At 41.7% G+C, this 27,244-nt stretch overlaps 1 protein-coding gene across 1 annotated transcript in view; it reads left to right on the forward strand.

Moving 5' to 3' along the window:
• Positions 1–1,995: 1,995 nt before the first annotated feature.
• The window catches only part of nrxn3a (neurexin 3a), a gene marked incomplete at both ends in the record, with an annotated part of 122,481 nt that continues 97,232 nt past the window's right edge, over positions 1,996–27,244 (forward strand). The window contains 4 exons of the mRNA XM_079286182.1: positions 1,996–2,680; positions 15,064–15,084; positions 15,717–15,743; positions 16,932–16,943. Coding sequence (XP_079142308.1) covers positions 1,996–2,680; positions 15,064–15,084; positions 15,717–15,743; positions 16,932–16,943 — 745 coding nt within the window. The remainder of the gene's footprint in view (positions 2,681–15,063; positions 15,085–15,716; positions 15,744–16,931; positions 16,944–27,244) is intronic.

Below are 27,244 nucleotides of genomic sequence, written 5' to 3' on the forward strand. Positions count from 1 at the left end.
GAGAAGTATTCATAGGGAAGTCTTTCTTCCATAGGTTTGAACCTACCCATTCCTTAATTCATGTAGAAATGGAAACGCTCTGTCATTTTAACGTAGAGCAGCGGTTCCCAAACTTTTTAGGCCACGCACCCCCTTCTACATCCCGACCGGGTTCACGCACCCCCAACCCCCCCCCCCCACACACGCACCTTAAAAAAAAAAAGCAACAGAGCCGCATAAAAATCGGACGAATGAGAGAACAGTTTGCTCGCGCGTGGCGTTTGTTTACAAGATAAAAAACACAAAAACTCTTCCTGCACCGTGCCTTCGAAAAGGTAACGGACGTAACGTTACGAAGGTAACGGACGATTGGCCAGATTGGCCACATCTGTAGGCTCGTCTACTTGCAGAGAGTAAAACTCACTCTTCTTCACGCGACCGACTAATGTAGCCAGGATGTCTTCGGTCAAAGCATCGATGCGCGCGACAGTGTTGTTGGACGCGGGATCACGTCCAACTTTTTCGCTTCTCTCTCTCCAATCATACATTCCACCATCTCTTTAACATTTTTCCCTCTCCTACCACAACACGCCGCCTGTCTCCGGCAGAAATGCGCTCATCCACGCACGGGAACAACACCGAGTTGTAATATAAAACTCCATAACACCCCGCCACTCTCGGCTCATACCTCCCCAGCAACGAGGCACATCACCCGGTCACAATACCTCCAGAATGTCCCCCGGGTGAAATCCGGGACTTGGTTTTATGGTTCCGAGTGGCCGGCGCTCACTCGTTGGCGCCGGGACGCGAGGTCTCCAGCCGCCCCCGCCGCGAGGCACCCGATCGTCAGGTCTGTCAGCCCTCGGAACAGGCCGCGGGTCAATAACTCGTGGGTGGCGGGGTAGAGGCGAGGCAGATCACAGAAAAATTATAAAGACTAGAGTACAGCAAAGATATGTTGATGAGAAGCGTATTTGTACGTCAAACACAAACGTAATCAGGGAGAAAATACGTTCGTGGTACAACGTAATTGAGAATGCATTTTAGTTTTGGGGGAACGTAATTTTTAGGAGACGGGACTGCACCGCCATTACATTTTTCCTCTCGCGCACCCCCTAGAGGCAGCTCGCGCACCCCACTTTGGGAATCCCTGACGTAGAGCATCGGATTGGATTTACGAACGCACCCATGATTTGCAGAATAAGCTTTTTTCAACAAAGAAATATATCAACTCATTAAATATTATATATCATTATGAATGAAACTGTCCAAGTAGCCTACAGAGTATAATGACGCAAGTACAACTGTCACTCAACATGATGATACATTAAGGACACTGAGGGCATTTTCTATGTTGTGACACAACGACATGAATGGGAACCAGTACCACCATTGATGAGATTGTACACATGCATGCCATGAGATTTCGATGCAAGAAAGCACCTCAGGATGTGTGCTGTAGTAACATCAAGGACGATTGACCCATGGTAACCCTCTGCCGCTCTCTTTTCTTTTCACAGTGATGGAAGTAAGAGAGGCCAGTGGATCCCTTGTCAGCTCCATCTCCCAACGGACAACATGAAGGAGGAGATTCATCTCACCCTGATAGCCAGAGAAGTCCGTTCCATCAGACCTAGCACCACGAGTCTTGATAGCATCTGTTCTGAAGTGTAAAAGAAACTTATTGAAAGATCACCCTCCCCCTGCCGGTCCTCTCTTTAACCCTACGGAGGAAAACAACTCTTCCTCCACACGACCACTGCCCTGCAACGACTGGACAATTTACTGATGTGAACATACTGACCTGAAGACTGTTAACCACAACGACTGTTCTCCCACTACTGCCCTTTTCCCTTTGAAAAACATATTTTTATAAGAAATATTTATCTGAATATATCTCTACACGTATTGTTGATGACACTTTGGATCCCTTAAATTCAGTCTGACCATCCTAAGATTTCCTTCAGATTGACTTTCCCTCAGACACCTTGTTGGAGTAAAACATCCTTTGCAGCTATGGGTCCTGTAGGTTTCTCCATCACTCTGCAAGTGTTCCTCAGCACATGTCTGGGACTGGAATTTTTAGGCACACCAGGTCAGTGGGCCCGCTACCTCCGCTGGGATGCCAGCACCCGCGGTGACCTCAGCTTCCAGCTCAAGACGGAAGCCTCGGAGGCGCTTCTGCTGTACTTTGACGATGGCGGCTACTGTGACTTTCTGCAGCTGTCGGTGGTGGAGGGCCGGCTGCAGCTTAGTTTCAGCATCGACTGCGCCGAGACCACGGTCGTGTCTGACAGACGGGTGGATGACGGCAGCTGGCACTCTGCCGGTCTGAGCAGGTACAACCTGCGCTCAGTGCTGGTACTGGACGGCCAGGCCAAAGCAGATGAGGTGCGGCCGCAGCGTCAGTTCATGAAAATCGTCAGCGATCTGTTCCTGGGTGGAGTGCCTCAGGATATCCGCAACGGTGCGCTCACACTACCGACGGTGCGAAACATGCAGCCATTCAGGGGCTCAATTACAGACCTCAAATATGGCATCTCACAGCCCCTGTTCCTGGGAAGCCTTAATGTGCCCCTGGAGTCAGAAGGGTGGTGCACGGTGAACCCATGTGAGAATGGAGGTACGTGCTCCGTGGTGGACGGACAGCCGGTCTGCGACTGCTCCAAAACCGAATACAAGGGCCGCTTCTGCAGTGAAGGTAAACGCATGACACATGACGCTCTCATTCACCTTGATAGACTTTGGCAGGACTCCAACTGTGAAACTGATTCTCTCGCTTTCAACTTAAAATGAAGCTCATTTCTTTTTTCGTACTCTTAACAATTTTACATTTTCATTTCTTGCAAATCCAACTGAAGGCATTAATGCCAGATATGCCTCACAAACCAGTGCTGTTCCTCAGGGCTTGGTTTGAGTCGCTGAACAAATTAGAAATGTGGCCAATAATTCAGAGGCCTGGGACCAGAAGCAGTTACAGCTCGTGAAGTATTCGGTGAAAATCATCGACATAATCTGTCAAACAGAAGAGCTTCGTTGAGTGTTCTTTCACATTTGGAGAGCTGCACCTGTCCAGCTCTGAAGGAGCACATTTGGTTTTGTTTGTTGTTTTTCACGTGCACGGATCCAGCTGTTTTCCCCCGCACAGTTTCAATTCATTTGCCGTGTTACTTTACAGGACGGTTAATGACCAACATCATGACCATGAAGGTTTCAATGTTTTTCACATTACTTGTTTTTTTGTATCTCTCAAGTCTCAGGATTGTCTCTGCTATTGCACCAGACATCATGGGCTCTGAGGCAGCCTGTCTGTCTGGGCTTGCTTAACTCAACCGATGATTACTATTATCGTGTGTGTGTGTGTGTGTGTGTGTGTGTGTGTGTGTGTGTGTGTGTGTGTGTGTGTGTGTGTGTGTGTGTGTGTGTGTGTGTGTGTGTGTGTGTGTGTGTGTGTGTGTGTGTGTGTGTGTGTGTGTGTGAGAGACTCAGCTTTGAAATCAGAAAGCTAATCCAAGCACGGTTAGGCAGTGGGGCACAGGTTAATGGTGTCGTTCCTGCAGGCAGTGATAAGGATGCCTATAGAGCGAATGGGGCCTCCTGAGCCCCCTTTCTTCACCCAATCACAAGATGGCAGGTGTTTTATATCACTTTCTTTTGTGCTGAGAATTTTACCAGAGCTGTGGTTGAATTGCTCCACAGCTGGCTGTACCAAGACCAAAATGTATTTCTATTAAAAAAGAGCCCTTTACTCGTTCCCCCCCCCCCCCCCCCCCCAGTATTTCCTCCCTGCAGGCCAAATAAAAGGCACTTTCACTTGCTTTTTGTAGAAACTGGATTTCCTGTGATTTGATAAACCCTGAGCACATAACATTCTGTGATAATGCCTGTTTTGTTGTGGTAATTGGTGAACATGCAGTCAGCACATGAAATGGATCCCGGAAGCGCTGCTCTTTTTCTGGGCTGCGAAAAAAACTCTTCTCGTGTACTTAATTATTCACAATCAATACGCATTGTCCGGCTGCACCCAGCAGCTGAGGAGTACGCAATAATCTGGCTCCTTATGAGATACTCAATACCACTTTGGTGAGAAAGTCTTTTCCATTAAATTAATTCAGATCAGAGGTAATTTGTTGTAATATATTTGTGTAGCAATCCCCCCCCCCCCCCCATCTGAATTCGAGCGCTCTTCCTAACCTCTCACAAATATGGAATTTACATCTCATTTGGGCTGACGCCAAATCCCCCTGCATACAGACAAAAGGCCAGGGAATCTGGAATTTAAAGATTAGGGTTTTTTTTTATCTATCTCTCCCGGAGTTTGAAATAAAGGCAAGGGGTGTGTGTGTGTGAGTGTGTGTGTGTGTGTGTGTGTGTGTGTGTGTATGTATGTATGTATGTATGTATGTGTGTGTGTGTGTGTGTGTGTGCGTGTGTGTGTGTGTGTGTGTGTGTGTGTGGGGGGATGAAAGGTGTGTGCTCCGAAGGTAGAAATGTTTTTTTCTTTTCATTGTCTAGAAGCAGAAGACTTGCGTGTTAAGTATGAAGGAAAATCTGCTTTGTCACGACACCAGACAGGGGGAGGACTCGCTGTAGCTGGAGGCGACACACTTCCTCTATGCGGCCCTCTCTGCTGAGTACCAGTCAGATATATGAGCGCTCTGTTCTTGTTAGTACAGGTCTGGGATCTGATTATGTTTGCTCCATCATCCAGGTCGCTCAGATCCACTAATCTGCTGAATGGTTTAGCATCTCTCTCATCACCATTAATACTTCAGACCCATGATGTGACCTTGGTCTGTGAGTCTCGATTAGTTTGGTGTTCCACTGAATGATGCGTTGTATGTTTAGGCCTCCGGAGGCTTTTCGTCTGTCCCATTCTCCTCAACATGATATCTCGAGAGGGAATTTCTTCAAATTTGGCACAAATGTCCTCTTGGACTCGATGATGAAGTGATTATATTTTAGTTGTCAAAAGTCCCTGTGATATTTTGGCCATAACATATGCTGATTATGATAATTTCACACATTTCATCTTTCCATCTATCTGAAGAAGGCCTCCCCATCAGCCAGTTTGGTCGTATCAGGAGCATCCGCACTAAACAAACTGACTGAAACAAGCAGATGAATTGGAATACAGATTCCAGGAGAGAGTGTGGAATGAACAGGTTCAGCACTGTTACACAGGAAGAGTGCCTTATCAAAAAAACCTCCACTGAAATCATGGTGCTGTGTAAAATAATCAGCTAAAGAGTTTGAAAGAATCATACAGAAACATTGGCTGATTGTGAGCTCTGATCCACTACTTCAAATGAATTTAAACTTCTTCCCAAAGTAGTGTACAAACGTCTCCCCCAAAACTAACATCTGATCTCATCACTGCTTAAAACACTGCTTTCCTTCATCCTCACATACACCCACCGATAAGGAAAAACACTGAAACTAAGAGGTGCTATATCTCCTTCCACAAGAAATGTAATCGGTTTTATCAAATGCACGTCGAAGTGTCCTTTGACCCCAAATTTGACCCCAAATTGCTCCCATTTGTTGCGCCATTCAAGTAATGGATGGGATTGTGAACCATCCAATTGCCTTCATGCAATAGATTTAGCATAATCCATACTGAATTTAGGAGTTAATTATATATTTTTTATATTTAAATGTGTTAACTGTGATGAGATCAGTAGCTGAGATGATCGTTGTCGTTTCCTTATTAGATGGACTGTTGTTTCAGTGGATATTTTTACTCGAGGAAGTAAAGATGACGGAAAAGCTTCGTCCTTTACAAGTTTACAGGTCTAACATTTTATGGCGCTATTTTGGAAGTGAAGAAGTGTTTGAATGTGGCGTTCTCAGTCATAACTAGAACTGGTCTGCCAGCTCTTACATTTGTAGGCATCGCTACACAGCCTCCCTCTCCCGACTCCCTTATCCTCTCACAGTTCTCTCCCCAAAACACACACACACACACACACACACACCACCTCACCGCCCTCCAGCCGCTCAGCGCTGTGATGCGTGACTCACTGAGCCACCGATGCGAGGGCACTGGTGACCCTTGTAGGCTGATAGGCCGCCTTTCCCAACCTTGATTTACGGCCTCCACATTGGGACCTGTTCCCGGTGCTGATTTATGTCTGGCTCTGCCTCCTCTCTCGCCTCTCTCGCCTGTCCGCCTGGCTGCCTCCTGCCAGGCGGACAGGTGAGTGGAAGCAGGGAACGCTGATTGTTACCAGGCTTAATGAGGCTGGCTGAGGTGCACTGGTGGCTTTTTGAATACATCAGGGAGAGAAGATATCAGCCCGTGATTACTGATCATCAAATGTCTGACACATAATGCACTTCATTTTAAGTGTTTACACAAACATGAAATGCATCTCAAGGCTGAATGATGTGGAGGAAGTAACACAGCTGTAAATAATCACGTCAGTCTGTCTGTAAAGACGGGATGACCAGCCCTGTGTCATCAGTTACTCTCCATTAGTTTGACTGTATGCACGATATAATGTATTCTCAAATCAAAGAACAATAAAGGCCATATTCTCATATGGAATCAACAGTCACGCTAAACTCACCACCACTCCGCTGCTCTCTTTCATCACTAATACTGTTTTTATTCACTCATTACATTTCTGTTGTTCCTGACATAAAGAGCCAACCAAAAGTCCTTCAAATGAAACGACAAAAGACCTGGTTGGTCCATTGTAATCTACAACGACACATAAGGTGCTTTGCACTCTGCTAATTCAGCTTCCTCCCGTCCTCTGTCCTCCAGCCAGTGACCCAGATATTGATCGAGGACCGGCGTCATTGAGGATGTTACAATACCTTAAATGTGTCTTTGAGGAGATGAGGAGAGAGAGAATGTTGGGGAACTGAAGGTGTATCCTGTGTATCACTCCCAACTCATAAAATACCACCACTCGTTCAGTGGTCCTAAACTTCAAACTAAGAAGCTCTAGTTTCCCCTTTAGTGTCAATTTTGGATGGTGTGTCAGTTTCCACTCGTAACATGCATAATGTCTTTTCAAAATGCACTTCCAAAGTATGATAACTTAAGCGAAAACACTACTCGGTAAAGTTTAGATAACAAAAATAAAAAAGATCATGGTTTTGGTGCTTTCTAAAGGCCTTTACACACATGCAAAATGTGCCTTGATCTTTTATTGTGGAAGGGTAGAACAGAAGGAGTGGATCTGAGCGTCTTTGTCAGGGTTCGAACTACAGAGTCTCCATTTTGTCGTTTCAAAAATACAGAAACAACTCTATTGTATTGGTTGATTCCTCAGAAAAATAAACCTCAATCTGAAAAAAGCGTCATTTTACAGCCAAGTAATATTTGCGTTCTCTGAGAAAGTATTCCTGACAAAATATACAGAGGTGTAAATTAAACACGCATGAGACGGCTCTCTGTCTGTCGAGCAGAAACTAGGAAACGCAACGGCTTTCAGTCTGAGGTTCCCTCTCTACCGGATCTCAGCCCCGTGTGTCACCCGGCCGACGGTCCACCAGCTGTATGCCGTTGCCACCCCAACACGGGCAGATGGCTTCAGCAGCCCTCCCTGTCTGTTTCACCAGCCACCCGTATGTTCATATCAACATGAAACACGGCTGCTGGTGAGGAGATGATGGCTGTTACAATATTGATGATGAAAACAGTAATAATCAAGCCCTCTACAATGTTAGGGCGTAATCATTTATCCTGTGGGAGTGTTGTGTGTGTATATATACATACCTTCCATGTTAATAACATGAAGGAAACATCAGTTAAGCCAGCACCGATGAGAGAAAGCAGCATTTGAAAGACCTCATTAATCACTGCGCTTTCCTACTTTATCCAACACATCGTGAATCATCCTTTAAGTAATCCACTTTGAGCTCTAAACCCCCGCTATCCTCGCGTCACCTTTTGGCTATTGAATTAAAGAGAGTTTCTACTGATGAATAAATACGTTTTTTTCAAAGCACCGCTGAGTCATCTCCCAAAGAATGGTGATCGGTTGTGATTTTATTTTTGGGGAGAAATGTGTGAGGAGAGCTGGAGGATATAGATTCATACATTCACAACAGAGAGGACATGTGTCGGAGCTCCCTTGTACAGTAATTGTATTGAGTTCAATGCTGGCTATAGCTTGCCACTGGGAGTTGTACCTGTGAGTGTTGACTAGTTCCACATTAAATATGTATGTGTTTGCAGGCATCTCTCTCTCTCTGCACGCACGCACGCACACACACACACACACACACACACACACACACACACACACACCAAAGCCTGGTGGTGACAAACAGAGGCACAATACAGGGGAAGTAAATTGTCAAAGGAAGTAGGTCAAGATAGAGAACAAAATAATGACAGAGCAGGAGGGTCGGGACGGAGAGATTGAGCTTCTGATGATGGATTAGGCAGAAAATCAAACTGCAATGGGGGAGGGAACTGAAAGATGAAATTGTTAATCTACTCTCTCCCCAGTTTGTCGTTTCTAACGGTTCCACTGCATGCTACCCTGGCCTCTGCTCAACTTGCCTCGCTCTTTTTTTGGTTTTGACACAGCAAAAGTGTTGTTACTTGGTACTTTTTCTGGTACAACCTCGGTCGAGGTTTCAGTAAGTGTGGCGTTGAAAATGATGTCACGGCAGTTTCATGCGGCATTGCTATGGCGATAAACCAAAGGGGAGACGGGGTATTATCTGCAGTTGGAAACAAGATGGAGAGGAGCACGGGTAGCAAAAGTGAGTTGAGTGGAATGTAGCCGAGCCATGCCGTGGAAATGAGTGCCTACATACGACCTATATTTACATTTTCAGTCTATCAGGAGCACACACCAGTCTTGTGGTATTGTAGTCCGAGGCCCATGGTTGACCTGACACTGACTGCTTTAAGTATTCCATCTCCTACCAACAGTCAGCGGGATTCATTTAGACCATGACTACAATCTTTCCCTAATCTTAAACAAGCACTTTTATTTGCTAAACCGAGACAAACATTCACCATTGTGACTCAGCAGTCCAGTGTCTTAAGAAGTACATCCATATTGGACAATTCTACACCTCAACATTTACACACTGACTCCAAGACTTTAGTTCATTATTAAAGTTTTCGGAACAGGTTCTGTTTTTTTGCATTTTTTTTCGCATCCGTCAAAAGCCAAAGCAGGGTTGTTTGACCAGTCAGACCATCATCCAACATGTGCTGCATAATGATGGCAGACTTGAGGGTCAATCAGGAATCTGTAAAAGACGGCACATTCACAAAAGTTCTTTAAAGCTGGACTCACACATTTACATACGTGTGTAATGAAAACATACTGTAAAAAATGTTACAACGTATATGTAATATAGTGATCTCCTGCTCTACAAACTATTTACAAATCTAATGTGTTTGCAGGGCCTTAAAAACAGGATGGTTTTCAGGCCATTTTTTATTTAACCTGCTGATTGATAATATTTAGGGATGCATAATATGGACTTTTTTCAGCCGATGTGATAACCGATAATGACCTGCTTCTCATGGCCAATACCAATCAGTGATAATTTAAGATTTAGTATTTTAAAAAGAAGTTGATATAACCTGTAGCTGAGGGTAAGAAAGGCTCAGATGTAAGTGAGCAAACATGGACGATTAAATATTCCACAGCTCCGAATGAATCAAATCAAACTGACATCATTATGACCGCTAAAATAAAGAAAAGTCACAAAGATAGCAATACAAGCCACATGTAATGACCCTCTGTCAAGAGTGATCCTCTGCTCTGGTAAGAAAGGACGCACGATCATCCGAACACACACACACACACACACAGCGCTCCTTTGCTAGTTGGAGCACAGCTGAAAGTCCTACGTTTAAACTGAATTAGTATCTAATACATATCTGATTGACTTCTTCTTCTGATTGGCCCAATTAGTCCCCGCGAGGAACATTCATCTCTGTTCAATTACCTTTAACTTCATTTTCCAGCTGCTTCATTTCTGTGTGTGGCCGAACTACAGGGCTCCATTTCAATAATCAAAGAGGAGCAATGGTTCTGATGATGAACTTTGTCCGGTTGTGGTGTTGGGCCTTTAGAAGGGGAAATATCAACTCCCTGCTCTGTCCACACTAAAAAAAAAGAAAAAAAAGTTGAGTATACTTAAAAAGGTTAAGCAACCAGCTGCAAAGGCTTTTTTGAGTATACTCAACTAAGTTATGTCAACTTAGGATAATAAGTTAACTCAAAGTGCGATTTTAAGTTTCTCAAACTTATTACTATTCAGACCTACTTATGTACTTAAGTTAACATAACTTAAAATATTGAGTTTGATCCTCACGTCTACTCATGTACTTAAGTAAAGAACACTTGAAATATCAAGTTTGAGAAACTTAAAATAGCACTTTGAGTTAACTTCTTATCCTAAGTTGACACAACTTAGTTGAGTATACTCAAAAAAGCCTTTGCAGCTGGTTGCTTAACCTTTTTAAGTATACTCAACTTTTCTTTTTTTACAGCCTTCATTTTTAATTAATTAGAAATGTACACCGTTAAAGAAAAGAAAAACATCGTAAAACACAAAATGTTTAATAACAATAAGTTATTTGCTTGCAAAACAATATTGTCTTTCAATTTCAACACTTGAATAGTAGACAGCAGGGGGTCAACATCCTTATAATCTCTACTTGCCATTTTAAACCCAAAGACACCGACTAAAGTTCCGTCCTAATACTCAGTCAAAACAAAAAGAAATGCAAATATGTGTAAGTCCTTCGGATAGTCCAGGTTAAGAGCCTGCATGAGCCCAAACAAAAGGGCAAATGCGGTTGGGAAGTCTCATACATCCTCCAGGACAATCTGTTCCTCAATAACCAGGGCGATGCTTATTGTTGTTGGACTTGAGCGGACCGCCCCAACACCATCTTTAACAACTGAATATTCCAAGTTCAACTCCCTTGATGCAAAATTCCTCCGGCTCTGTATTTTAAAGAAAAACAAGCATAGAGAGACTTTCATAAATATTCACCCCCTCTTTAAGGTTCTCTTTTTTTCCTTCCCATTCTGTAACAATACATTTGAAAAGTCAAAATACATTTTTGGTTGGTAAATTTTCTGCAGATTTTAAAAACTAAAATATAACACTTTCATACCATATTCCACATTTGTATTATAGTGTTTTAATATTTAAATATTCATACTCTGAATGTCGTGTCTTGTCATTAAGTCAATAAATAAATAGAGCAGAATACAGGGAAACATTTGCTCACTGTACAGGTTTCCTTCGATTCAATAAGTGACAAAAACCTGAAGGAACTGGAGCAAATCTGCCATTAAACAATGGACAAAATCACTCCAAATCTGCCAGATTCTTACCCTAAAGACATGTAGCAGCAAAGGGTGCTAATGGTGTGTAGGGGCTTTTTTAGTTTCATTTTCTTAAAAAGATTAGCTAACCAAAAAGGTATTTTGACTTTGAAAATGCACTGACAGAGAATGACTTTACAATTAAAAATACTCCAAAATATGTACATGCATCATTTTTAAGTCAGACAAATCTTCAACAGGTCTAAATACTTTCTGAATGCACTGTATACGAGGTCTCAAAACCCATGACTAATTTGGGCTTGGAATTATAAATGTTACCAGTAAATTTGAAGGAGAATTGCTGTTACAAAATGCATGTGATGCAGGCACCACACTCACATGTAACCTTGATGCTACAGTAATATTGCCAGTATTGGCGATATCACATGAAATTAAATGTTAAAAACTGTAAAGTTACACTTATTAAACTATTTAGGTGGAATAACAAAGTAACAGTGAAGTAGAAATGAGGGTTTGATGAAAGTTTGCATTCGTGTTTTCTTGCTCAATGTGCAACCTAAATGACATTGACACATTAGTCTTACCAGATATTTCTTCAGAAAGCCGTCCGGCTTCTCCATCAAAGAACGGTAGACCCCATAGAGCTGTAGAGTTTCTGTGGGCAAGCAAATCAGTTGTCTGAAAGATACATAATGAAGATTAAAAATGTATATATTCATAATAATTATAATTAAAAAAATTCAATGCAAACTATAGAAGACAAAGGCATTTGGCAAAATGCTTCCAGCATTGTCGCATGCATTTCAGGTTGGCTGTATTCACTAACTAAATTAACCTATATTTTACCACTGTATATATGGGCATCATGTTTTTGGACATAGCTTAAGGGTGAAAACACAGTAACGCTCTCTTGCTTTTCATCTCTGAAATCACCAATTTGAAATGTCAATTAAGTCAAACAATACAATACACCTGTGAACATTAACGTGTCTTCATATTTATTTTGTAAGACAAACTGGAATATTAAAGGGTGATCTGATGGTAAATGCTCTGCTCCAATGTTATAGTTTGCATAGTTTCATCATTGATGTCTTGTGTCGGACTAAATTATTGTGAAAATGCCCCTCGTCTGTCCCCCAGTTTTTGGTCCCAGTTCAAATCTAATTGAGGACCCCTGCTATACCACATGCACTTCCTACTTATTGATTACCTGTTCATCAAAGGTGTCTAGAAGGATCCTCATGTCCTTTCCAAGTGTTCCGCGGCGTGATCTGTACAGCTTAATAAGCTGCGATGAGTGTGCATCCAATGATGACAGGAAGATCTTCTTCAGGTCCACTCGAGTAATTCTGTAGAACTCTGCACAAAACAGTTTGCATGTAAAGAAACAATGATACAAGTTTATGTTCAATTGTACAATTGTCCAAAGGCATTAGATACATGCGGCTTTCTATTTCAGAACAACCAACAGTAGCCTGTGGATCATTGCACTCTGCAGGCAATTCTTCATCTGCTTCTGGTAGATCAGTTGGAGTTGTTGGAGATATTACAGATTATCTAAAATCATTAACACTGTAAGATTTGTACTTCCGGCTTACATGACTACTGAAGGACATTACTTGTAAATTCACAGTTTTTGAATAGACAACAGTCACATGCTGCTTCAAATGAGCCCTGAGATGGCCTATGCATTTTTCTGGCGCACAGAGGACCTTACAGTCACACAATTCACAACAAAATGTGACCTGCACTTTATGTTTACCAGACTGTTTATGTACTCTTGAAAGGTGGGATTTTAACGCACCAGTTGTCTTGAAAGTTCAGGTGCAGGCTGTATACAGGCACGGGAGTGGTTAGAGTCACGCCTGGTAATGTCTGTAATGCTTTAAGAGGACATCTTGACTGGGGTGGAAAAACTTGCATCCAAATCCTATGAAGGAAAGATAAGAACATGTTAACAATGTGCATAGTTGTCAAAACTCCATGCAAACCTAACAGCTTCACATCCCCTTATTTTCAAAGTTGCTCAAAGATGGGCAATATTTATTGCCAAGGAGTAATGGTACATTTTTTACTAAAACAGAAAAGCAGTTTGCCATGATTTATTAAATATACACTGAGAACTGAGAATTTAAAAGATGATTCCACTAACTTCTAACTATGTTTACCTTAAGTGTGTAAAGGAGCTATTTGCAAGTCATTAAAATGGTTTTATCATAATGACAAACAATACTATGAGTGATGGAAGGAAGGGGGTGACCACGAAAAGCAACAGAACCTTCATCCCCCCTTTTGCTGAGTATTTTAAATGAGTATTTATGCATTATTTGTTTTGTATCATCAGGGAAGGAAAAGCATAGGTCAAGGAGTCTTACGAGTAACACAAATAAATGGGGTGCACAAAAGAACGGCGTGTTGCTTTATGCCTACTTCATTACCTGGCCAGTATCTAGTGCACGTCAATGGTACACGCGCGCGGGTAACTTAAACTAGCATGCTAAAGCCCTCGTGTTTCAACGCCACCAACACTAACGAACGGCGAAGCACTTTGCAGCAACATGTTAGCTAGCTAACAGAAACCAACCAATGTAACGTTAGCATACGGCGCTATAACATTGTGCACGTGCATACAACGTAGTAACGTTAGCTTTAGCTAGTACAGACGTTAACTTGAATATGTGCAAATTCACTTGACCATGCAAAACCGCAAGCTGCGGGTCATTATTGTTAAATTACACATGACATTATGAACACGCGAAAAATAGGGTGGGGTCCGTCACGTTGTAAACTTCTTAATGTTAACTTTTGCATTAAAAAAATAACATGTTCGCCAAAATGTCAATCAAATAAAATCTAAAAAAAATAAGGTATCTAAACATAATGGTATCTTAAGAGGGGCTAAAGAAAATAATGTTTTATTTATTTTATTTTATTATTTAAAATATATAATTGTAGTGTATATATATATACATACATACATATGTGTACATGTATATATTTACTAAAATCTACCCATGCACAGTGGCCTTAGTTACCTCAGCAGATGCCCAAACCACTATGCTAAGTTTTCTCGACTTTTTAGCTCAACTTTTTCCAAAGGGATTTGTTGACTCAACTTTAAAAAGGTGTTAGTACAACAAATGTGAAGTTTGGCTTTTTAGAGTGCAGTCTTTGGCGAGTTATCTTCAGACAAACAGAATCTGTCAGCAACATTCATGTCTCTCTGAAGATGATTCGGCTGTGCCAACTCCCTGATTTCATTTTCTATTTGATCTCATCCGTTTACTGCAGCATGTAGCTCGACATAGTGGGTTTATTGCATCGTTGTGCAGTGTTTCTATACTGTGCTGTGATGGTGTTTCAACCACTCGCTTTCTAAGTTACTCTCCTTGTTTGTGTTGGTAATGTGTGCGTTAATGTGTCTCATCATTGTAAACTCTGCCCACTGGTTCAAGACCCTGTTAGCATTTGAAATGTGTAGTTTCATATGCCATTATTTAATATTATTCATTTTATTTTTTACACCAGTTATAACTTTAAAAATTGTGTCTGCCATCCACTACTTTCTTCTGCCTCACGCTGGATATTTGATCTAATGAGACTGAATGCTTTAACACCTTATTGCTGAATCTTTCTGCATTGTAAATGACATGCACAAGGCTGTGCCCTCTGCCGGCCCTTTGTATGGACTGTGAATTGTATTGTATTTTGCATGATATACAGCATGCAAGTAATACGAGTGTTTCTAATACTGGCTTTCTTTGCTTGTTTTCTCTCTCCCCTTGTATTCCAGAGGTCAACAACAATATGCCAGGTGAGTTTGAATGAAAAAAGAAGAAGAAATGAATGAAGTATATGACAGCCATAGCCATCATTAGTACAGCTGCTAGTATCCAGACAGGCTAGGCCAATACAACCATTGTATCGGCTTGGTGAGTCTGAGGCAAGCGTAACGTTGGCACGCCTCCACGCCGCTCACAGCGCTCACGGAGGCGTTAGGTGTTCTGCGTGTCCGTCCGCTCCATTGCTGTGAACACAACATCTCTGGAATGACGCCGCTAATTCTAGTTTTGCAATCATTTGCAAATTGAAAGGGCACATAACAGGTGGCCTTAGGTGGCGTTAGATTTAGTTATGATTTATGTGGTCAGCTTTAATATCTGTAGCAACTGATGGGGATGATTCCATCCATCCATTATCTTTCACCACTTATCCTGTCTGCCCAAGACAGAGAAGAGGTGCAATGTTTTGTCTGCAGGCTCTCACTTCTGCTAACATGCTGGTATTTCTGATGAGGAAAGCCACTGGAACCTTTGTGTGATCTGATGCCATGCTTTCTCTTCCTGGGAAAACATGTATCATCACAATACTATAGAGTATTGAACCTGCGTGTGATCTGTGCTCAAGACGTCTTTGTGCTTCTTCCTTCTCTTTCCTGTTCTCCAGGCCTTGCACATATGATGGCAGAACAAGGTATGCCTCTCCTCCCCTCTTCTCTCTCATGTCTGTGCTGTGTGTGTGTGTGTGTGTGTGTGTGTGTGTGGAACTGCATGTTTTTGCGCTGTAGAAGATGAAAGTGCACGTTTTTTAAAATACAGTGTGATTTTTATCATTCTGCTTTACTGCCCTACGAAGCCAAAACGCACGACACAACCGCTAGGAAGTGGCTCAGGGTCACTGGCCTCCAGCTGAGCAAGAGAGCTGTTTAAAGGTGGAGCTAGTTACTGAGATAACTACGACCGGCTAGTACTCACTGTCTTCACAAGCATTTTCTTTTTTGTAACTAAATTTAAATAACATATATAAACTGGTAGTAACTAAATGCAGCTCTGATGGAGGATAAGTAGTTTCTGCTGACAGTAAGGAGGTAACGAGCCTAACCATACTTAGTAGTATCAGCTGCCATCTTAGCTCCTGACTTGTGGTCCATGTAATATCTGATCCAACCTATGCAGACTACATCGGTTTGCAGTCCAGCCGCCGTGGGAATTATGGAAAGTACCTATTGTATGTACCAAGTACCGTTCTAAAGTACAATGTTGAGGTAGTCGTACTTCTTCTGTGGTTCCATTTCTACGCCACTACAGTTCAGAAAGAAATATTGTCCTTACAGCACAAAAGAAACATGATTATCGATCGGATATCTCAAAATATGATGAATGATATAACAATCTCAATATGAAGAGTAATTCTTATGAAATATAAATAATCACAATTGACTTTATTTATCATAAACAAACTATAAAAAGGCAAGAAAGCTGGACAGTCCTTTCATTTTACTCTTCTAATCTCTGACGATGATTCAAAGGCAGAATGCAGCATCTGCATTTTTAGGTATTATGCTATGCCGATATGTTCAGCACCAATAGGGTCCTAAAATGAAGGCTTTCTACCCGAGCAGCCTGGAAACTCCAGCGCGTGTGTAGTTCTCTGTCTTTGCAGGGCAGAGCTGGTGTTCACAGATCCTGGAATCCTGTTGTGGTTGCATGTTTCAAGTGTTGTTGTGATGTACAGCTGCTGTTGTACATTGATTGATCCCCATGACATGTATTCATATATACATCGATACGGTTGGTGCCTGTCTCACCTCTCCTCCTCTTCTTCCTCCCTGCCTGGGCTGTCTCGGCTGTGGATCCTCTCTTCTGTCTCCTCCTCCTCTAGCTAAAAGCAAAGGTACAGCTTTTTCGAAATCTTTCCATTTCCGCCAATATGAAAAGCGACGCGTGCTCTGTGAGTGTTTGAGAGGAGTGTGGCGTGATGCGTTTGACGCTCTAGTGTGTTTACTTGTCTGTGTTCAGTGCCTCCTCTGGAATGGCTTCTCACGGAGGGTGCTTGGATCAAGCGAGTAATTAAGCCAACCTGAATAGAAGGAGAAAGAAAAGAGAGCGTGTCGCTTTGTGTTTTCTTACTGTGCGTGTGTGTGTTTAGTCATTTGTTAGAATGCTGTAGAGTGTATACAGGGACGGCGTGAGACAGCTTTATGAGCTACAGTCACTGTGGATCGCTTTTCACAGGAACAAGCCTCTCCACCATCTTCCTCAGTAAACCAGGGCGTCTACTCGTTCAAACCACATTCTCTCTGCTGGCTGATGGAAGCGCTCAAAGCCATGTTCACACCCAACCTGCTTGTTGTGGTGTGACATAACTTGGTGCATTTATTTAGATTCATTTATGCTGCCAGTCAAACTAATGAACTGCCTGAGATGGTTTGGAGGGGAGCAGGGTGTTCTGGAGCTCCAGGGTCTGACTTCAGAGAGCTCGCTCACCGAACAACACGCCACTCAGAGCTGAAGACGATGTTCACCCGACAAGCAACAATTGCTGTGCTGTGCGTAGATGTGCAGCACTGCCAGCCGGTCAGACAGATTTGATGTTGTGACAACATACGAACTGGCAGGTACAGGTACAGGTGCACACGCCACAATAAAGTAGAGAAAAACTCTGTTCAAATGAGAAACGGCACAAAATAAACGATCCTAAAAACAAGAATGTTTATAGTTCCAGGCTTCATGTCCGTGATGAATGATTACCTTCATCATTGCTTGCATTGTTTTCCTTTGGTTCAGAGAGATGAGCTATCAGAGACACGTGCATAAACACACATAAGCAGCTACCATGAGTGAACAGTCTCCAGAGGAAGAGTATGAAGACCCGGTCATCTAGAAACAATGTAATGTCCAAACTCACCATCACACTTTTGCACCGGTAAACATTTAGAAGGTCAGATGCTTTGTTACCACATAAGGCTGTATTTGATGCAATTTTGGCCATTGTGCCTTTTTGACTTGCATGTAGTCTTACAGTGTGTAAAAACAGTAAAATGTCAACACATTCATTCTCTGCTCAGGTAGACATTACTCCTCTATTGATAATAGATGTTCACAATGTTCAATTTAGGCAAGGCAAGTTTATTTGTATAGCACATTTCGACAACAAGGTAATTCAAAGTGCTTCACATAAAACCATTAAAAGCATCAAAACATAAGGCAAAAGAAAAGGAGATTTAAAAACAATTAAGAACATTCGTTGCATTAAAACATAAAAAATAAAAAAATACTAAGAAATAAAATGCAGTAGTAAAATGCAGAAATGCAGGAAATTGATTAATATATGAATTGAATGTGGTTCAATTAAAGGCAGCAGCAAACAGAAAAGTCTTCAATCTTGATTTAAATGAGATGAGGGTCTCAGCAGACCTGCAGCTTTCTGGGACAATTTAGCACGTTACAAACTCACAACCACTTCAACTGACTGTAGCCTCATGACAAACGAGTACGTGTGTGTGATATTCTACGTATTGAGGTATTTGCCAGGCAAACTGTTCAAAATATTCCTTCAAATATTATTACTGGTAGCATTTCTAATTGGTCACCTTTGCTTTTGTGTGTTTTTGTTTGGTGTTTGTTGGGTGTCTTTGTGAGGCCATTATAAGCTCGGTGGTAATCGTATTATTTATTGATTTATCAATTGAATAGAGAGGCAGTGGTGTAAAGCCAGCGACAGAGCTCAATGCATGCAGTGAGTGAGTGATTTAAGTGAAGAGGAGGAGAGAGGTGCACATGAACAAACAGAAACAGACCTGGATCTTGTCATGGATGTGCAACAGTTGTAAAGACACAAGGATTATAGGATGTAATACTTCCAGTGTAAAAAAAAAAAAAAAGAAAGTGTGTGAATATTTTGTTTCATTGGAATGCTAGTTGCAGTCCTGAGTACAGTTTTCATGCACTTCTATTTTTGTTGAGAATTACAATTTTACACATCTATTCTACTACACTTAGAGGCAAATGTTGTTTTTACTTTCCCACATTTTACCACGTACTTACCACATGTTTTGACAGTATGGTTGCAGTGGATAAAACAAAACTCACTGTTCGGATTGGATCCACGTTGTAAGTCAGGGGTCGGATCAGCAGAGGAAAAAGGGAGCAAATGTAACTTCTAGAGATTTGCAACTCATGGTTTTACTGAGAGAGCATGTGATGAGATTATGCAATAGGATGCATTGCATTGGTTTATATGTGCCTCCCCAGAAGGCTGATTGACTTATTTTCAAACTCATATGGGGTGTTATTTATACCCAAATAGTCTATATATATATATATATATCTATATATATATATATCTATATATATATATATCTATATATATATATATATATATATCTATATATATAGATATATATATATATAGATATATATATATATATATATCTATATATATATATATATATATATATATATATATATATATATATATATATATATAGATATATATATATATATGGATGGATCATGATTTATTGGGAGAAACCAAGCAATTCAATCTAAAATAATACATTCAGCACCCCCTATTTAGCCAGAGTGGAATGATCGTTGTCCCATAACGCCATTTTTCTGCACTGCCACTGTTAGATTGGCTGTTGAATGAAGACGTATCCGTCAAATAGTCGACTATTCGGGCTCACCCCTAGTTCCATGTCTTTTGGTGTTTGTTTGCCTTGAAAAGCTGTAGTTGTCCGCAGGCTGCTGTCACCTGTAATGGCTTCCCCAATTCACAGAACCAAGCTTGTCTAAGCTCCTGGAGATTCCTCTCCCCATACACCTGTCGCTCTCCCTTGTTGCTGTGTCTAATCCCTGAGCGAGATGGGAGACATTATTAGGCATCAGGCTCCCTGTCGCCTCCTGTTAGGCAGACAAGAGGCTCCATTCTGGCTCTATTTGTGTGTCTGCTCACTGGTGGCAGGGAGGAAGACAGAAAGAGACGGGAAACTGTGTCGCTGCCGTCGAGGAGTCCTGTTTTACTGTCCTGGGCTCATAAAGAGTGCTTCTCATTTCCATTCCTTTTGTTAGACTCGCTCTCTCTCTCTACTTGAATATTCTCTTGGTCTATCTCCCCTCGACCTCTGTTATCTTTGTCAACGCTTTGCCTTCCCGGCGGTCTCTGTTGTCTTCTTCATTTTCCCTCTTCATCCACTCCCCAATTACCTTTTTTGCCTTTATCTGATCTCCTCTTTCAAAAATCCCTACCACTTTCCAATCTTGTCATTTTTTTATACCTTCATTCTTTGTTTATGCTCACTGTCTGATGCAGTTGTATCAACCTACCATTTTAGATCCATTGGATCCATCGCTGGTTCTTGACAGAGCAATGGCACCAACACGGAAGCCAACGTCATTGAACCTGGCTTAACTTAAGCTGCAGCGCAGTGGCCGTTCCTGGCAGAGGACATTAATTGTCTCTCTAATAGTTGTAATCTTATCATGAAAGACATTCATGAACTTACTTTGTTTTATTGTCATCTATTTGAGAGGGGCAACAGAGTCCAGTGTCATTCTCAGTGAGCGTGTAGCGCTGTCGACAAGATGATCCACCTGGGACGGACTAAAGTTATCACAGGAGTCCTCTGTTATATTGAGACATGAGTTAAATATCTATCACATAGACATCTAGTGTAGAAACCTTTGCCTAATTTCTGTGTAAAGACTATTAAATGCTGTATTTTAATGCCGTATGCCAGAACCAGGTCGAGGGTTAAAACAGTGAGTGGGTTTCTGTTCACTCTGACAGAAGCCAATCAAATCTAAAAGCAGTACTAAGGCTATCATTATCAACATCCACATGAATATTAAAGTCACCTACAATAAATACTTTTTCTGTTTTAAGGACTAGACTTGATAAGAACTCTGAAAATTCCAATAGGAATTCCCAATACGGACCTGGGGCCCGGTACACTAAAACAAATAGAACTGGCTGTATTGTTTTCCAGGTTGGGTGTGAAAGACTAAGAACCAGGCTTTCAAATGAGTTAAAGGGGTGGGACTTATACCATTGTTCAGTCTGCTTCATTTTTTTCTTAAACAAGTGTATGACAGAACATTTTAACCATGTAACTGGATAAATAATAACAAAATGTATTTATTTCAGAAAAAAAAAGTGTGAACTGAGTCTAAAGAAACGTATAACTGTTAAAAGTAACAAAAACAAGTCCGAATTTCTTGGGTCATATTGCATTACTTCCTTCAAAAACAGGCGGTTGCATGATTATATTGGGAGGAGGCTCAGATGACCGTAGAGTTGGTTTCAAAAGTAACAAAGCGACTGACAAAAATGTTGTGCAATCCAGGGGGCGAATATTAGTTAGTGTGTTTTTTGTACCTGTTCAGAGCGCATGATTTGTGCATTCATGTTGGGTTACATCCACCATAGACTCTTAAATGCCTTTAGATGTCTATGAAGCTCCACAGCCACAGTTTATAATATAATCACTGTTGTTTTTTTAAAATTCAGACTTCCAACCAGAGCCACAAGTAGGACTAACCATGCCACATCATCTGCAACATGCAACACGTTAGTAGTGTAGTCTCTGCCCCCACTAACTAATGTGTGTGTGTGCACTGCTGACTCATGAGTGTATGTGTACAGTGGTTGACTATAGTCTAGTTGTGTGTCCTTTATGGATGGATATCATATTCGTATAGGTGTAAGTGGATCTTTGCATGGATGAATCAATGTTCAGAGATACAAGGGGATATATACTATCTGTGCTGTGCATACGTGATTCACTGCAGTCAGTATGCTACTGTATCTAAATATGACAGAGGATGGAGAAAATACAATCCGCTAACACCTTGTGCTGTGATTCAAACCAAAGCCGCTTTTGGCGAGCTGCTCACACCCGAGCTGTTCATGCGGTCCCGTACTGTGCTGTGCCCTGTGCTGGCAGAGATCATATGCCAACAAACAGCAGTGGCAACGAAAACAACACACCCAGACAAAACAGAGAGAGCACAGCCCTGCACCACTCTCTCTCAATGTGTTCCCCACGTCTTTCCCTGTCTACCTCTCTTTTTCTATTTTTCTAAGCTCCACAATTTAATCATTTGACTGAGTGCTTCTGAAGGCGGATACTCCAGGTTGCCATCGAAAGATTTTTTTGAGGTGATTTAATCTATTAATTAAAATGACAATCTTTCAACAAATATTACATTATGGTGATGGTAAACGTTTAATATGTATGTTGCCAAGTGTTATTTTCAACAACGGAAGTCATTCTGGGTGTGATTTCACACTATCTCTATGTGTGTCCCTCTTCCAAATAACGCTTGCAGAAGGTTTTTTTTGCCTGAAGAGCTGAGGTTCTACCCAGAACCATTTGCTTCTGAAGAACCCTTTTTTTGAAGAAAGGGTTTTTCAAGGGTTCCTTGTAACACTAAGGGTTCCATTAAGAAGGCTTTTGGTGTGATGTCTCTCAAACTGTGATTGTGAGCCATGATTGTCGTGGCCTACACTGCGACACATCGGTGTTTTTAGCCCTTTAGGAGCTGCATGAGGCCCAAGGCTGCTGGATGTGGTTCCCATAGCCCCAGGTTGACCGGCTGAACTAAAGCCATGGTTAGGGTGGAGAATGATCAATGGTAAAAACCCCTGACTGGGTTCTAGTTTAAAACCCTTTGAATATTCAAAAGGGTTCTCCGTATACCCCCCATGGCTAAGTTGTATATGAAATCATTGGAATATAAAAGAATCAAAAGGTGTTTTCCTGTGAGGACAAGCAGATGCTAGCAGAGCTTCCAGAGCTCATTGAGAAGAGGCTGAGGAGTGACAGCTGGAGGCAGAGGCAGAGTGAGAAGCAGAGAAACACCTAGAAATGTCCCGAATGCAACACAATAATCAGAAAAGAAATAGTCCAGGCAGGGGTCAGTGTCTGCAGATACAGATACCACCTCTCAGTTCTAGAGGGTCATAATTGATGATCGAGAAGAATTATTGTTGTATTAGTCTCTTTAAGAGGTTCCTTCTTGGAACCCTAATAAAGATGCCTTCACTGATCAAAGTGGTGGAATCTCCTACAATTAAGCAGTCAGGTCGTCACTCATCTCGCTATGAACTCGGTGAACTCCAAAACTTGGTGAAAACTTTGGTTGTCACCCGGAAACAGTGGTCCCAGCTCAGTGTGTCACGTTAAGGACAAATGCAGCTTTAGCGATCAAAGATTCTGTCAGTTGAGAATTACAGAGGAAGATTTCTTTAAACAGATTCGCAGCTGACGTGTGAGGCAGACATGCAGGTAAATAAATAGCTTTTATAAGTTTAACAGATACAGATACAGGTCGTCTCTCACTGATGATCACCTGTCAGCTGTCCTTCACATATCCACCTCAGACAATCAAACCTGACTTGATGAACTGTACACGTGTACATAGCTGTTGCTGATTTCAATAGTTTCATTTTCCAAAATAATCTGCAGAATTCTGCATACATTTAACATGTACACAGAAGCACGCCAACAAATGCATGTCGAGTAGTTTTAGGTCGATATCCATTGAGAGTAAACTGATCCAAACCCAAGAACTGAGCCCAGAAAAGAGTCCCGTATGTCAGTTGGTGCTGAGGCTAACTGCCCTCAGCACTTCCTCCGGGAAGGATCAATGCTTCCTGGGGAGCGATGATGAGCTAACTCAATGAGTATTGAATTGTGGTGACATTGTGCAAGTAGTATGCTAATCAGCTGTTCAGGTTTGATTGCACTACAGAGGTGTATATTCTTGCTAACCTTGAGGAGACATTGGTAATCTGGAGAGGATGAGCCCTAACCATCTAACCATCAACACCTCGCTCTCTCTCTTTTTCTCTCTCTCCATCTCTCGCTCTCTTTCTTTCTTTCTTTCTCGCTCTCTTTTTCTCTCTCTCACCCCTTGCCCCCTCTCTCTCTCTCTCCCTCGCTGTCTCTCTCTCGCTACGCAAACGTTCGGCAATATTCACTAATGCTGAAGATACAGCGAGTGTGATTACTGGTATCGCAGTAGCAAGCCTGTGAAAACGTTGCTGTTATATGCTAATACATATAAAACTAATGAAGTATTGTATCATATACAATGATGATTGCAGGATAATATGTATGCTGATGTTGTCAAGACTGTTTTTGACAATGTAGACGAGACAGTACGATATACAGTAGCTAGTTCAGGCACAGAATTTGTGTGTTTCATAACTAGAAAGCTTGCACTGGAGCCCGTCGTAGTGGCTGCACATCATAATAGCATGCACGGAGGCCCACCCGCCGGAAATGAAGCAGTCAAAATTCACAGTTTGCCGTCACACTGACGTAAATTGATGTTCTTGTCTCCGATGTCTATGTTGTTGTAGCCCAAACCAGCAGATTTGAGTTACTTACATGTCTGCAGCGATTATAATCCACCAGAAAGACACACAGATCAGCTGGAATAGGAGCAAGGCACCATTTAGGCAGAAACCTTTGCTTTAAAGTCAAACTCCCAGTAAACAGTCAACATGTAAACAGTAAACATTGCCAAAACATGGAGACCGCCTGCATATTTATTGATGAACTGTATATTAAATGTTGTATTTTTGTGTACTTTCAAAGTGATTGTTGCAAACCCAACTATCTGAGAGCTGCACTCCACTGATTGCACCTTTGTCGTTTTCTTTTGTAAAGCACTTTGTGACATTTTGCTGTTAAAGAGTGCTACGTCTGAAACCGAGACACGCCCGAGTAAAAATGCGGTTCATTCTGCTGACGTGTAATTGATTCAAGGGAAACTTACGATTACTTACTGGAAGGATGAACAGCAATGCTAATTCATTCATGCATTGTCTGGAGACGAGCTCGAAGCTCGAAATGTCACTTTGTGGTTATAAATATATGTTCATGGGAGCATTATCTAGTGTGTCCACTCTTTATTCTGTTTTTAACATGTGATTCCGTCCAGCACCTAGTATTTATAGTCAGAATGTTTGTGCTTTCATAAAATGATGTAGATGTATTCATATATTGTATTATTGGGTAGATTGATGACAGTGGTGGTGTTCAGTTGGGTTGAGATATTGTGACTGTGAGGGCAATAGCATAGTATTCACATCATTTTCATTTGATGAGATATATTCAATGAGCCAGCATGTCTTGTATGGAAGCAACTGCACCTATTTTATTAGTGAATTCACGTGTTTAGTTTAGTTCTGTGATGTTTATTTCTCAGTCTTAAAGTCTGTTGTCCACATTTCTGTTTGGAAAAAAAATCCCTTTTATGAATTTACAGTATTTTTAGTCCACAAATACTGGAGCTGGCTGTTAAAATACCAACCATGTATAAGTGTTAGAAACAAGTTTGAGTTTACTTTCTCTTTAATGGGAGGTGAATGAAATCAGGAGCAAATGGCCTTATTGTTAGTTGATTTACAATTTCCCCCAAATTTCAAAACATGCAGGTGTTTTTTTGTCTCGTTGACAGCAAGGTTGAAACCCCCTCACTGGTTTTAGGAATAAACAGTGTGTGTGTGTGTGTGTGTGTGTGTGTGTGTGTGTGTGTGTGTGTGTGTGTGTGTGTGTGTGTGTGTGTGTGTGTGTGTGTGTGTGTGTGTGTGTGCGTGTGCGTGCGCGTGTGTGTGCGTGTACATCAAATTTAGCAATTCTGTGTTTACACTTTACCTGGGAATGTAGTGGACATGCTGTGTGTGCTCTGCTCCCCGTGTGTTATCCCGTAGGCCTGCAGTGCTGCTACTGCCAGGTCTACTCCATCGTGCACACAGAGACACGCATAGAAAAAAACAGCACACTCTACATCTCACACTTGTCATGAAGAACTGGCGGATTTCTGCCTCCCACAAAGTTAAAATGCTATTTTGCACATTGAATGTGTTTCTTGTGGCAATAGGTATAAATGTGAATACACCTTCAGTGGTTCCCAAGGATTCAGCGTTCTCCATTTTAGAGCAGGATCTGATGTGTTCAGTTCGTTACGTTGAACCCGGACGACAACAACAAAATGTATTTGAAAATGTGCTACATTAGTTTGAGCTCTATATCTGAGATCACAAACTCAGGCATCTCATGGGTTATAGAGTTGACTTCAATAGTTTACAACCCAACTGCAGTGGTGTCTTGTCTGTCTGTGCTCGTTGAGCTGTCAACAAATATCAACAGCAACAAACATCAATCTCACTGGGAAGAAGCAAAACCACTATGCTGTCTAGAAATACCTTCTGTGTGCACTGGCAGGATGGTTAATAATAAGTTAAATGCTGTTTATTAATAGCAGGGGATAGCCTGCTCCTTTGTCAGTGGACCCAGGAGAGCAGTGGAAGACCAGAGGCACAATGTCCCATTGATGTTCTATATCGAGTAAATCTCTGCTCTCACTGGGAATCAAGTGTGATCTTGGACTGAAGCTGACCCTTAATTGAGGTGTGGTGTTTGTTGTCATGATCATGAATTGTACAGAAAGATTTTAGTATTCCATCAGTTTTAAGTAGTGGTACAAGGGATCTTTCACCCTTTCACAGTGTATTTTAACTTTGTTAAGTCTAACATTTTGGTTGCCTAAATTTGTCTTATTCAGCCTTTGGTTGTACTTAGCTCCTACCTCTCTTGGCACCAAACTCTGGCTACATCCACACTAATACGTTTTAAACGTTTAAAGCCGGAGTTTGAAAACAAAAACGATCTCCGTCCACACGGGCTATTCACGGCCACTGGGCATGCGGGTGGGTGCCGGTGTAAACAGGAAGTCGCATCAAATTTAATTCAAAATGAATAGTTTACCAGACTAGAGGTCCATAAATGTGGTCAACACACGTCTCTCACTCGTTTCCTCAGTTTCATTGTTGTCTGTTCTCACTCGTAGCTCTGCTGGTGGCTGAAGTCTCTGTCGTACTGGAGAGCACTTCAGAAAAGGAAAATCCTCCATTTTTGTGTCCGTCGCTCTCCTCAAAGCCGCTAACCGTGACTTCAGACGTCCTCTCCGTAGGTCTGATAACACCAGCAGCAGCAGCTTTCTCTGCAAAAATGCAGAATTTACCTGCACAACAGCTGCTAGTAAAGACAACAAGGTCAGCAACGCCTGCAATCAGTTGTCCGTGTTAAATGAAACGAGTAGTGTCTTATCTTGAAAATGCTTCATGAATAGCAGGAACAGTGAGATAAGCACCGTCTATTGGAGTCTTATTTCTTTGGT

Source organism: Melanostigma gelatinosum (assembly GCF_949748355.1).
Source record: "Melanostigma gelatinosum genome assembly, chromosome: 16".
In the NCBI taxonomy this organism is placed as follows: domain Eukaryota; kingdom Metazoa; phylum Chordata; class Actinopteri; order Perciformes; family Zoarcidae; genus Melanostigma; species Melanostigma gelatinosum.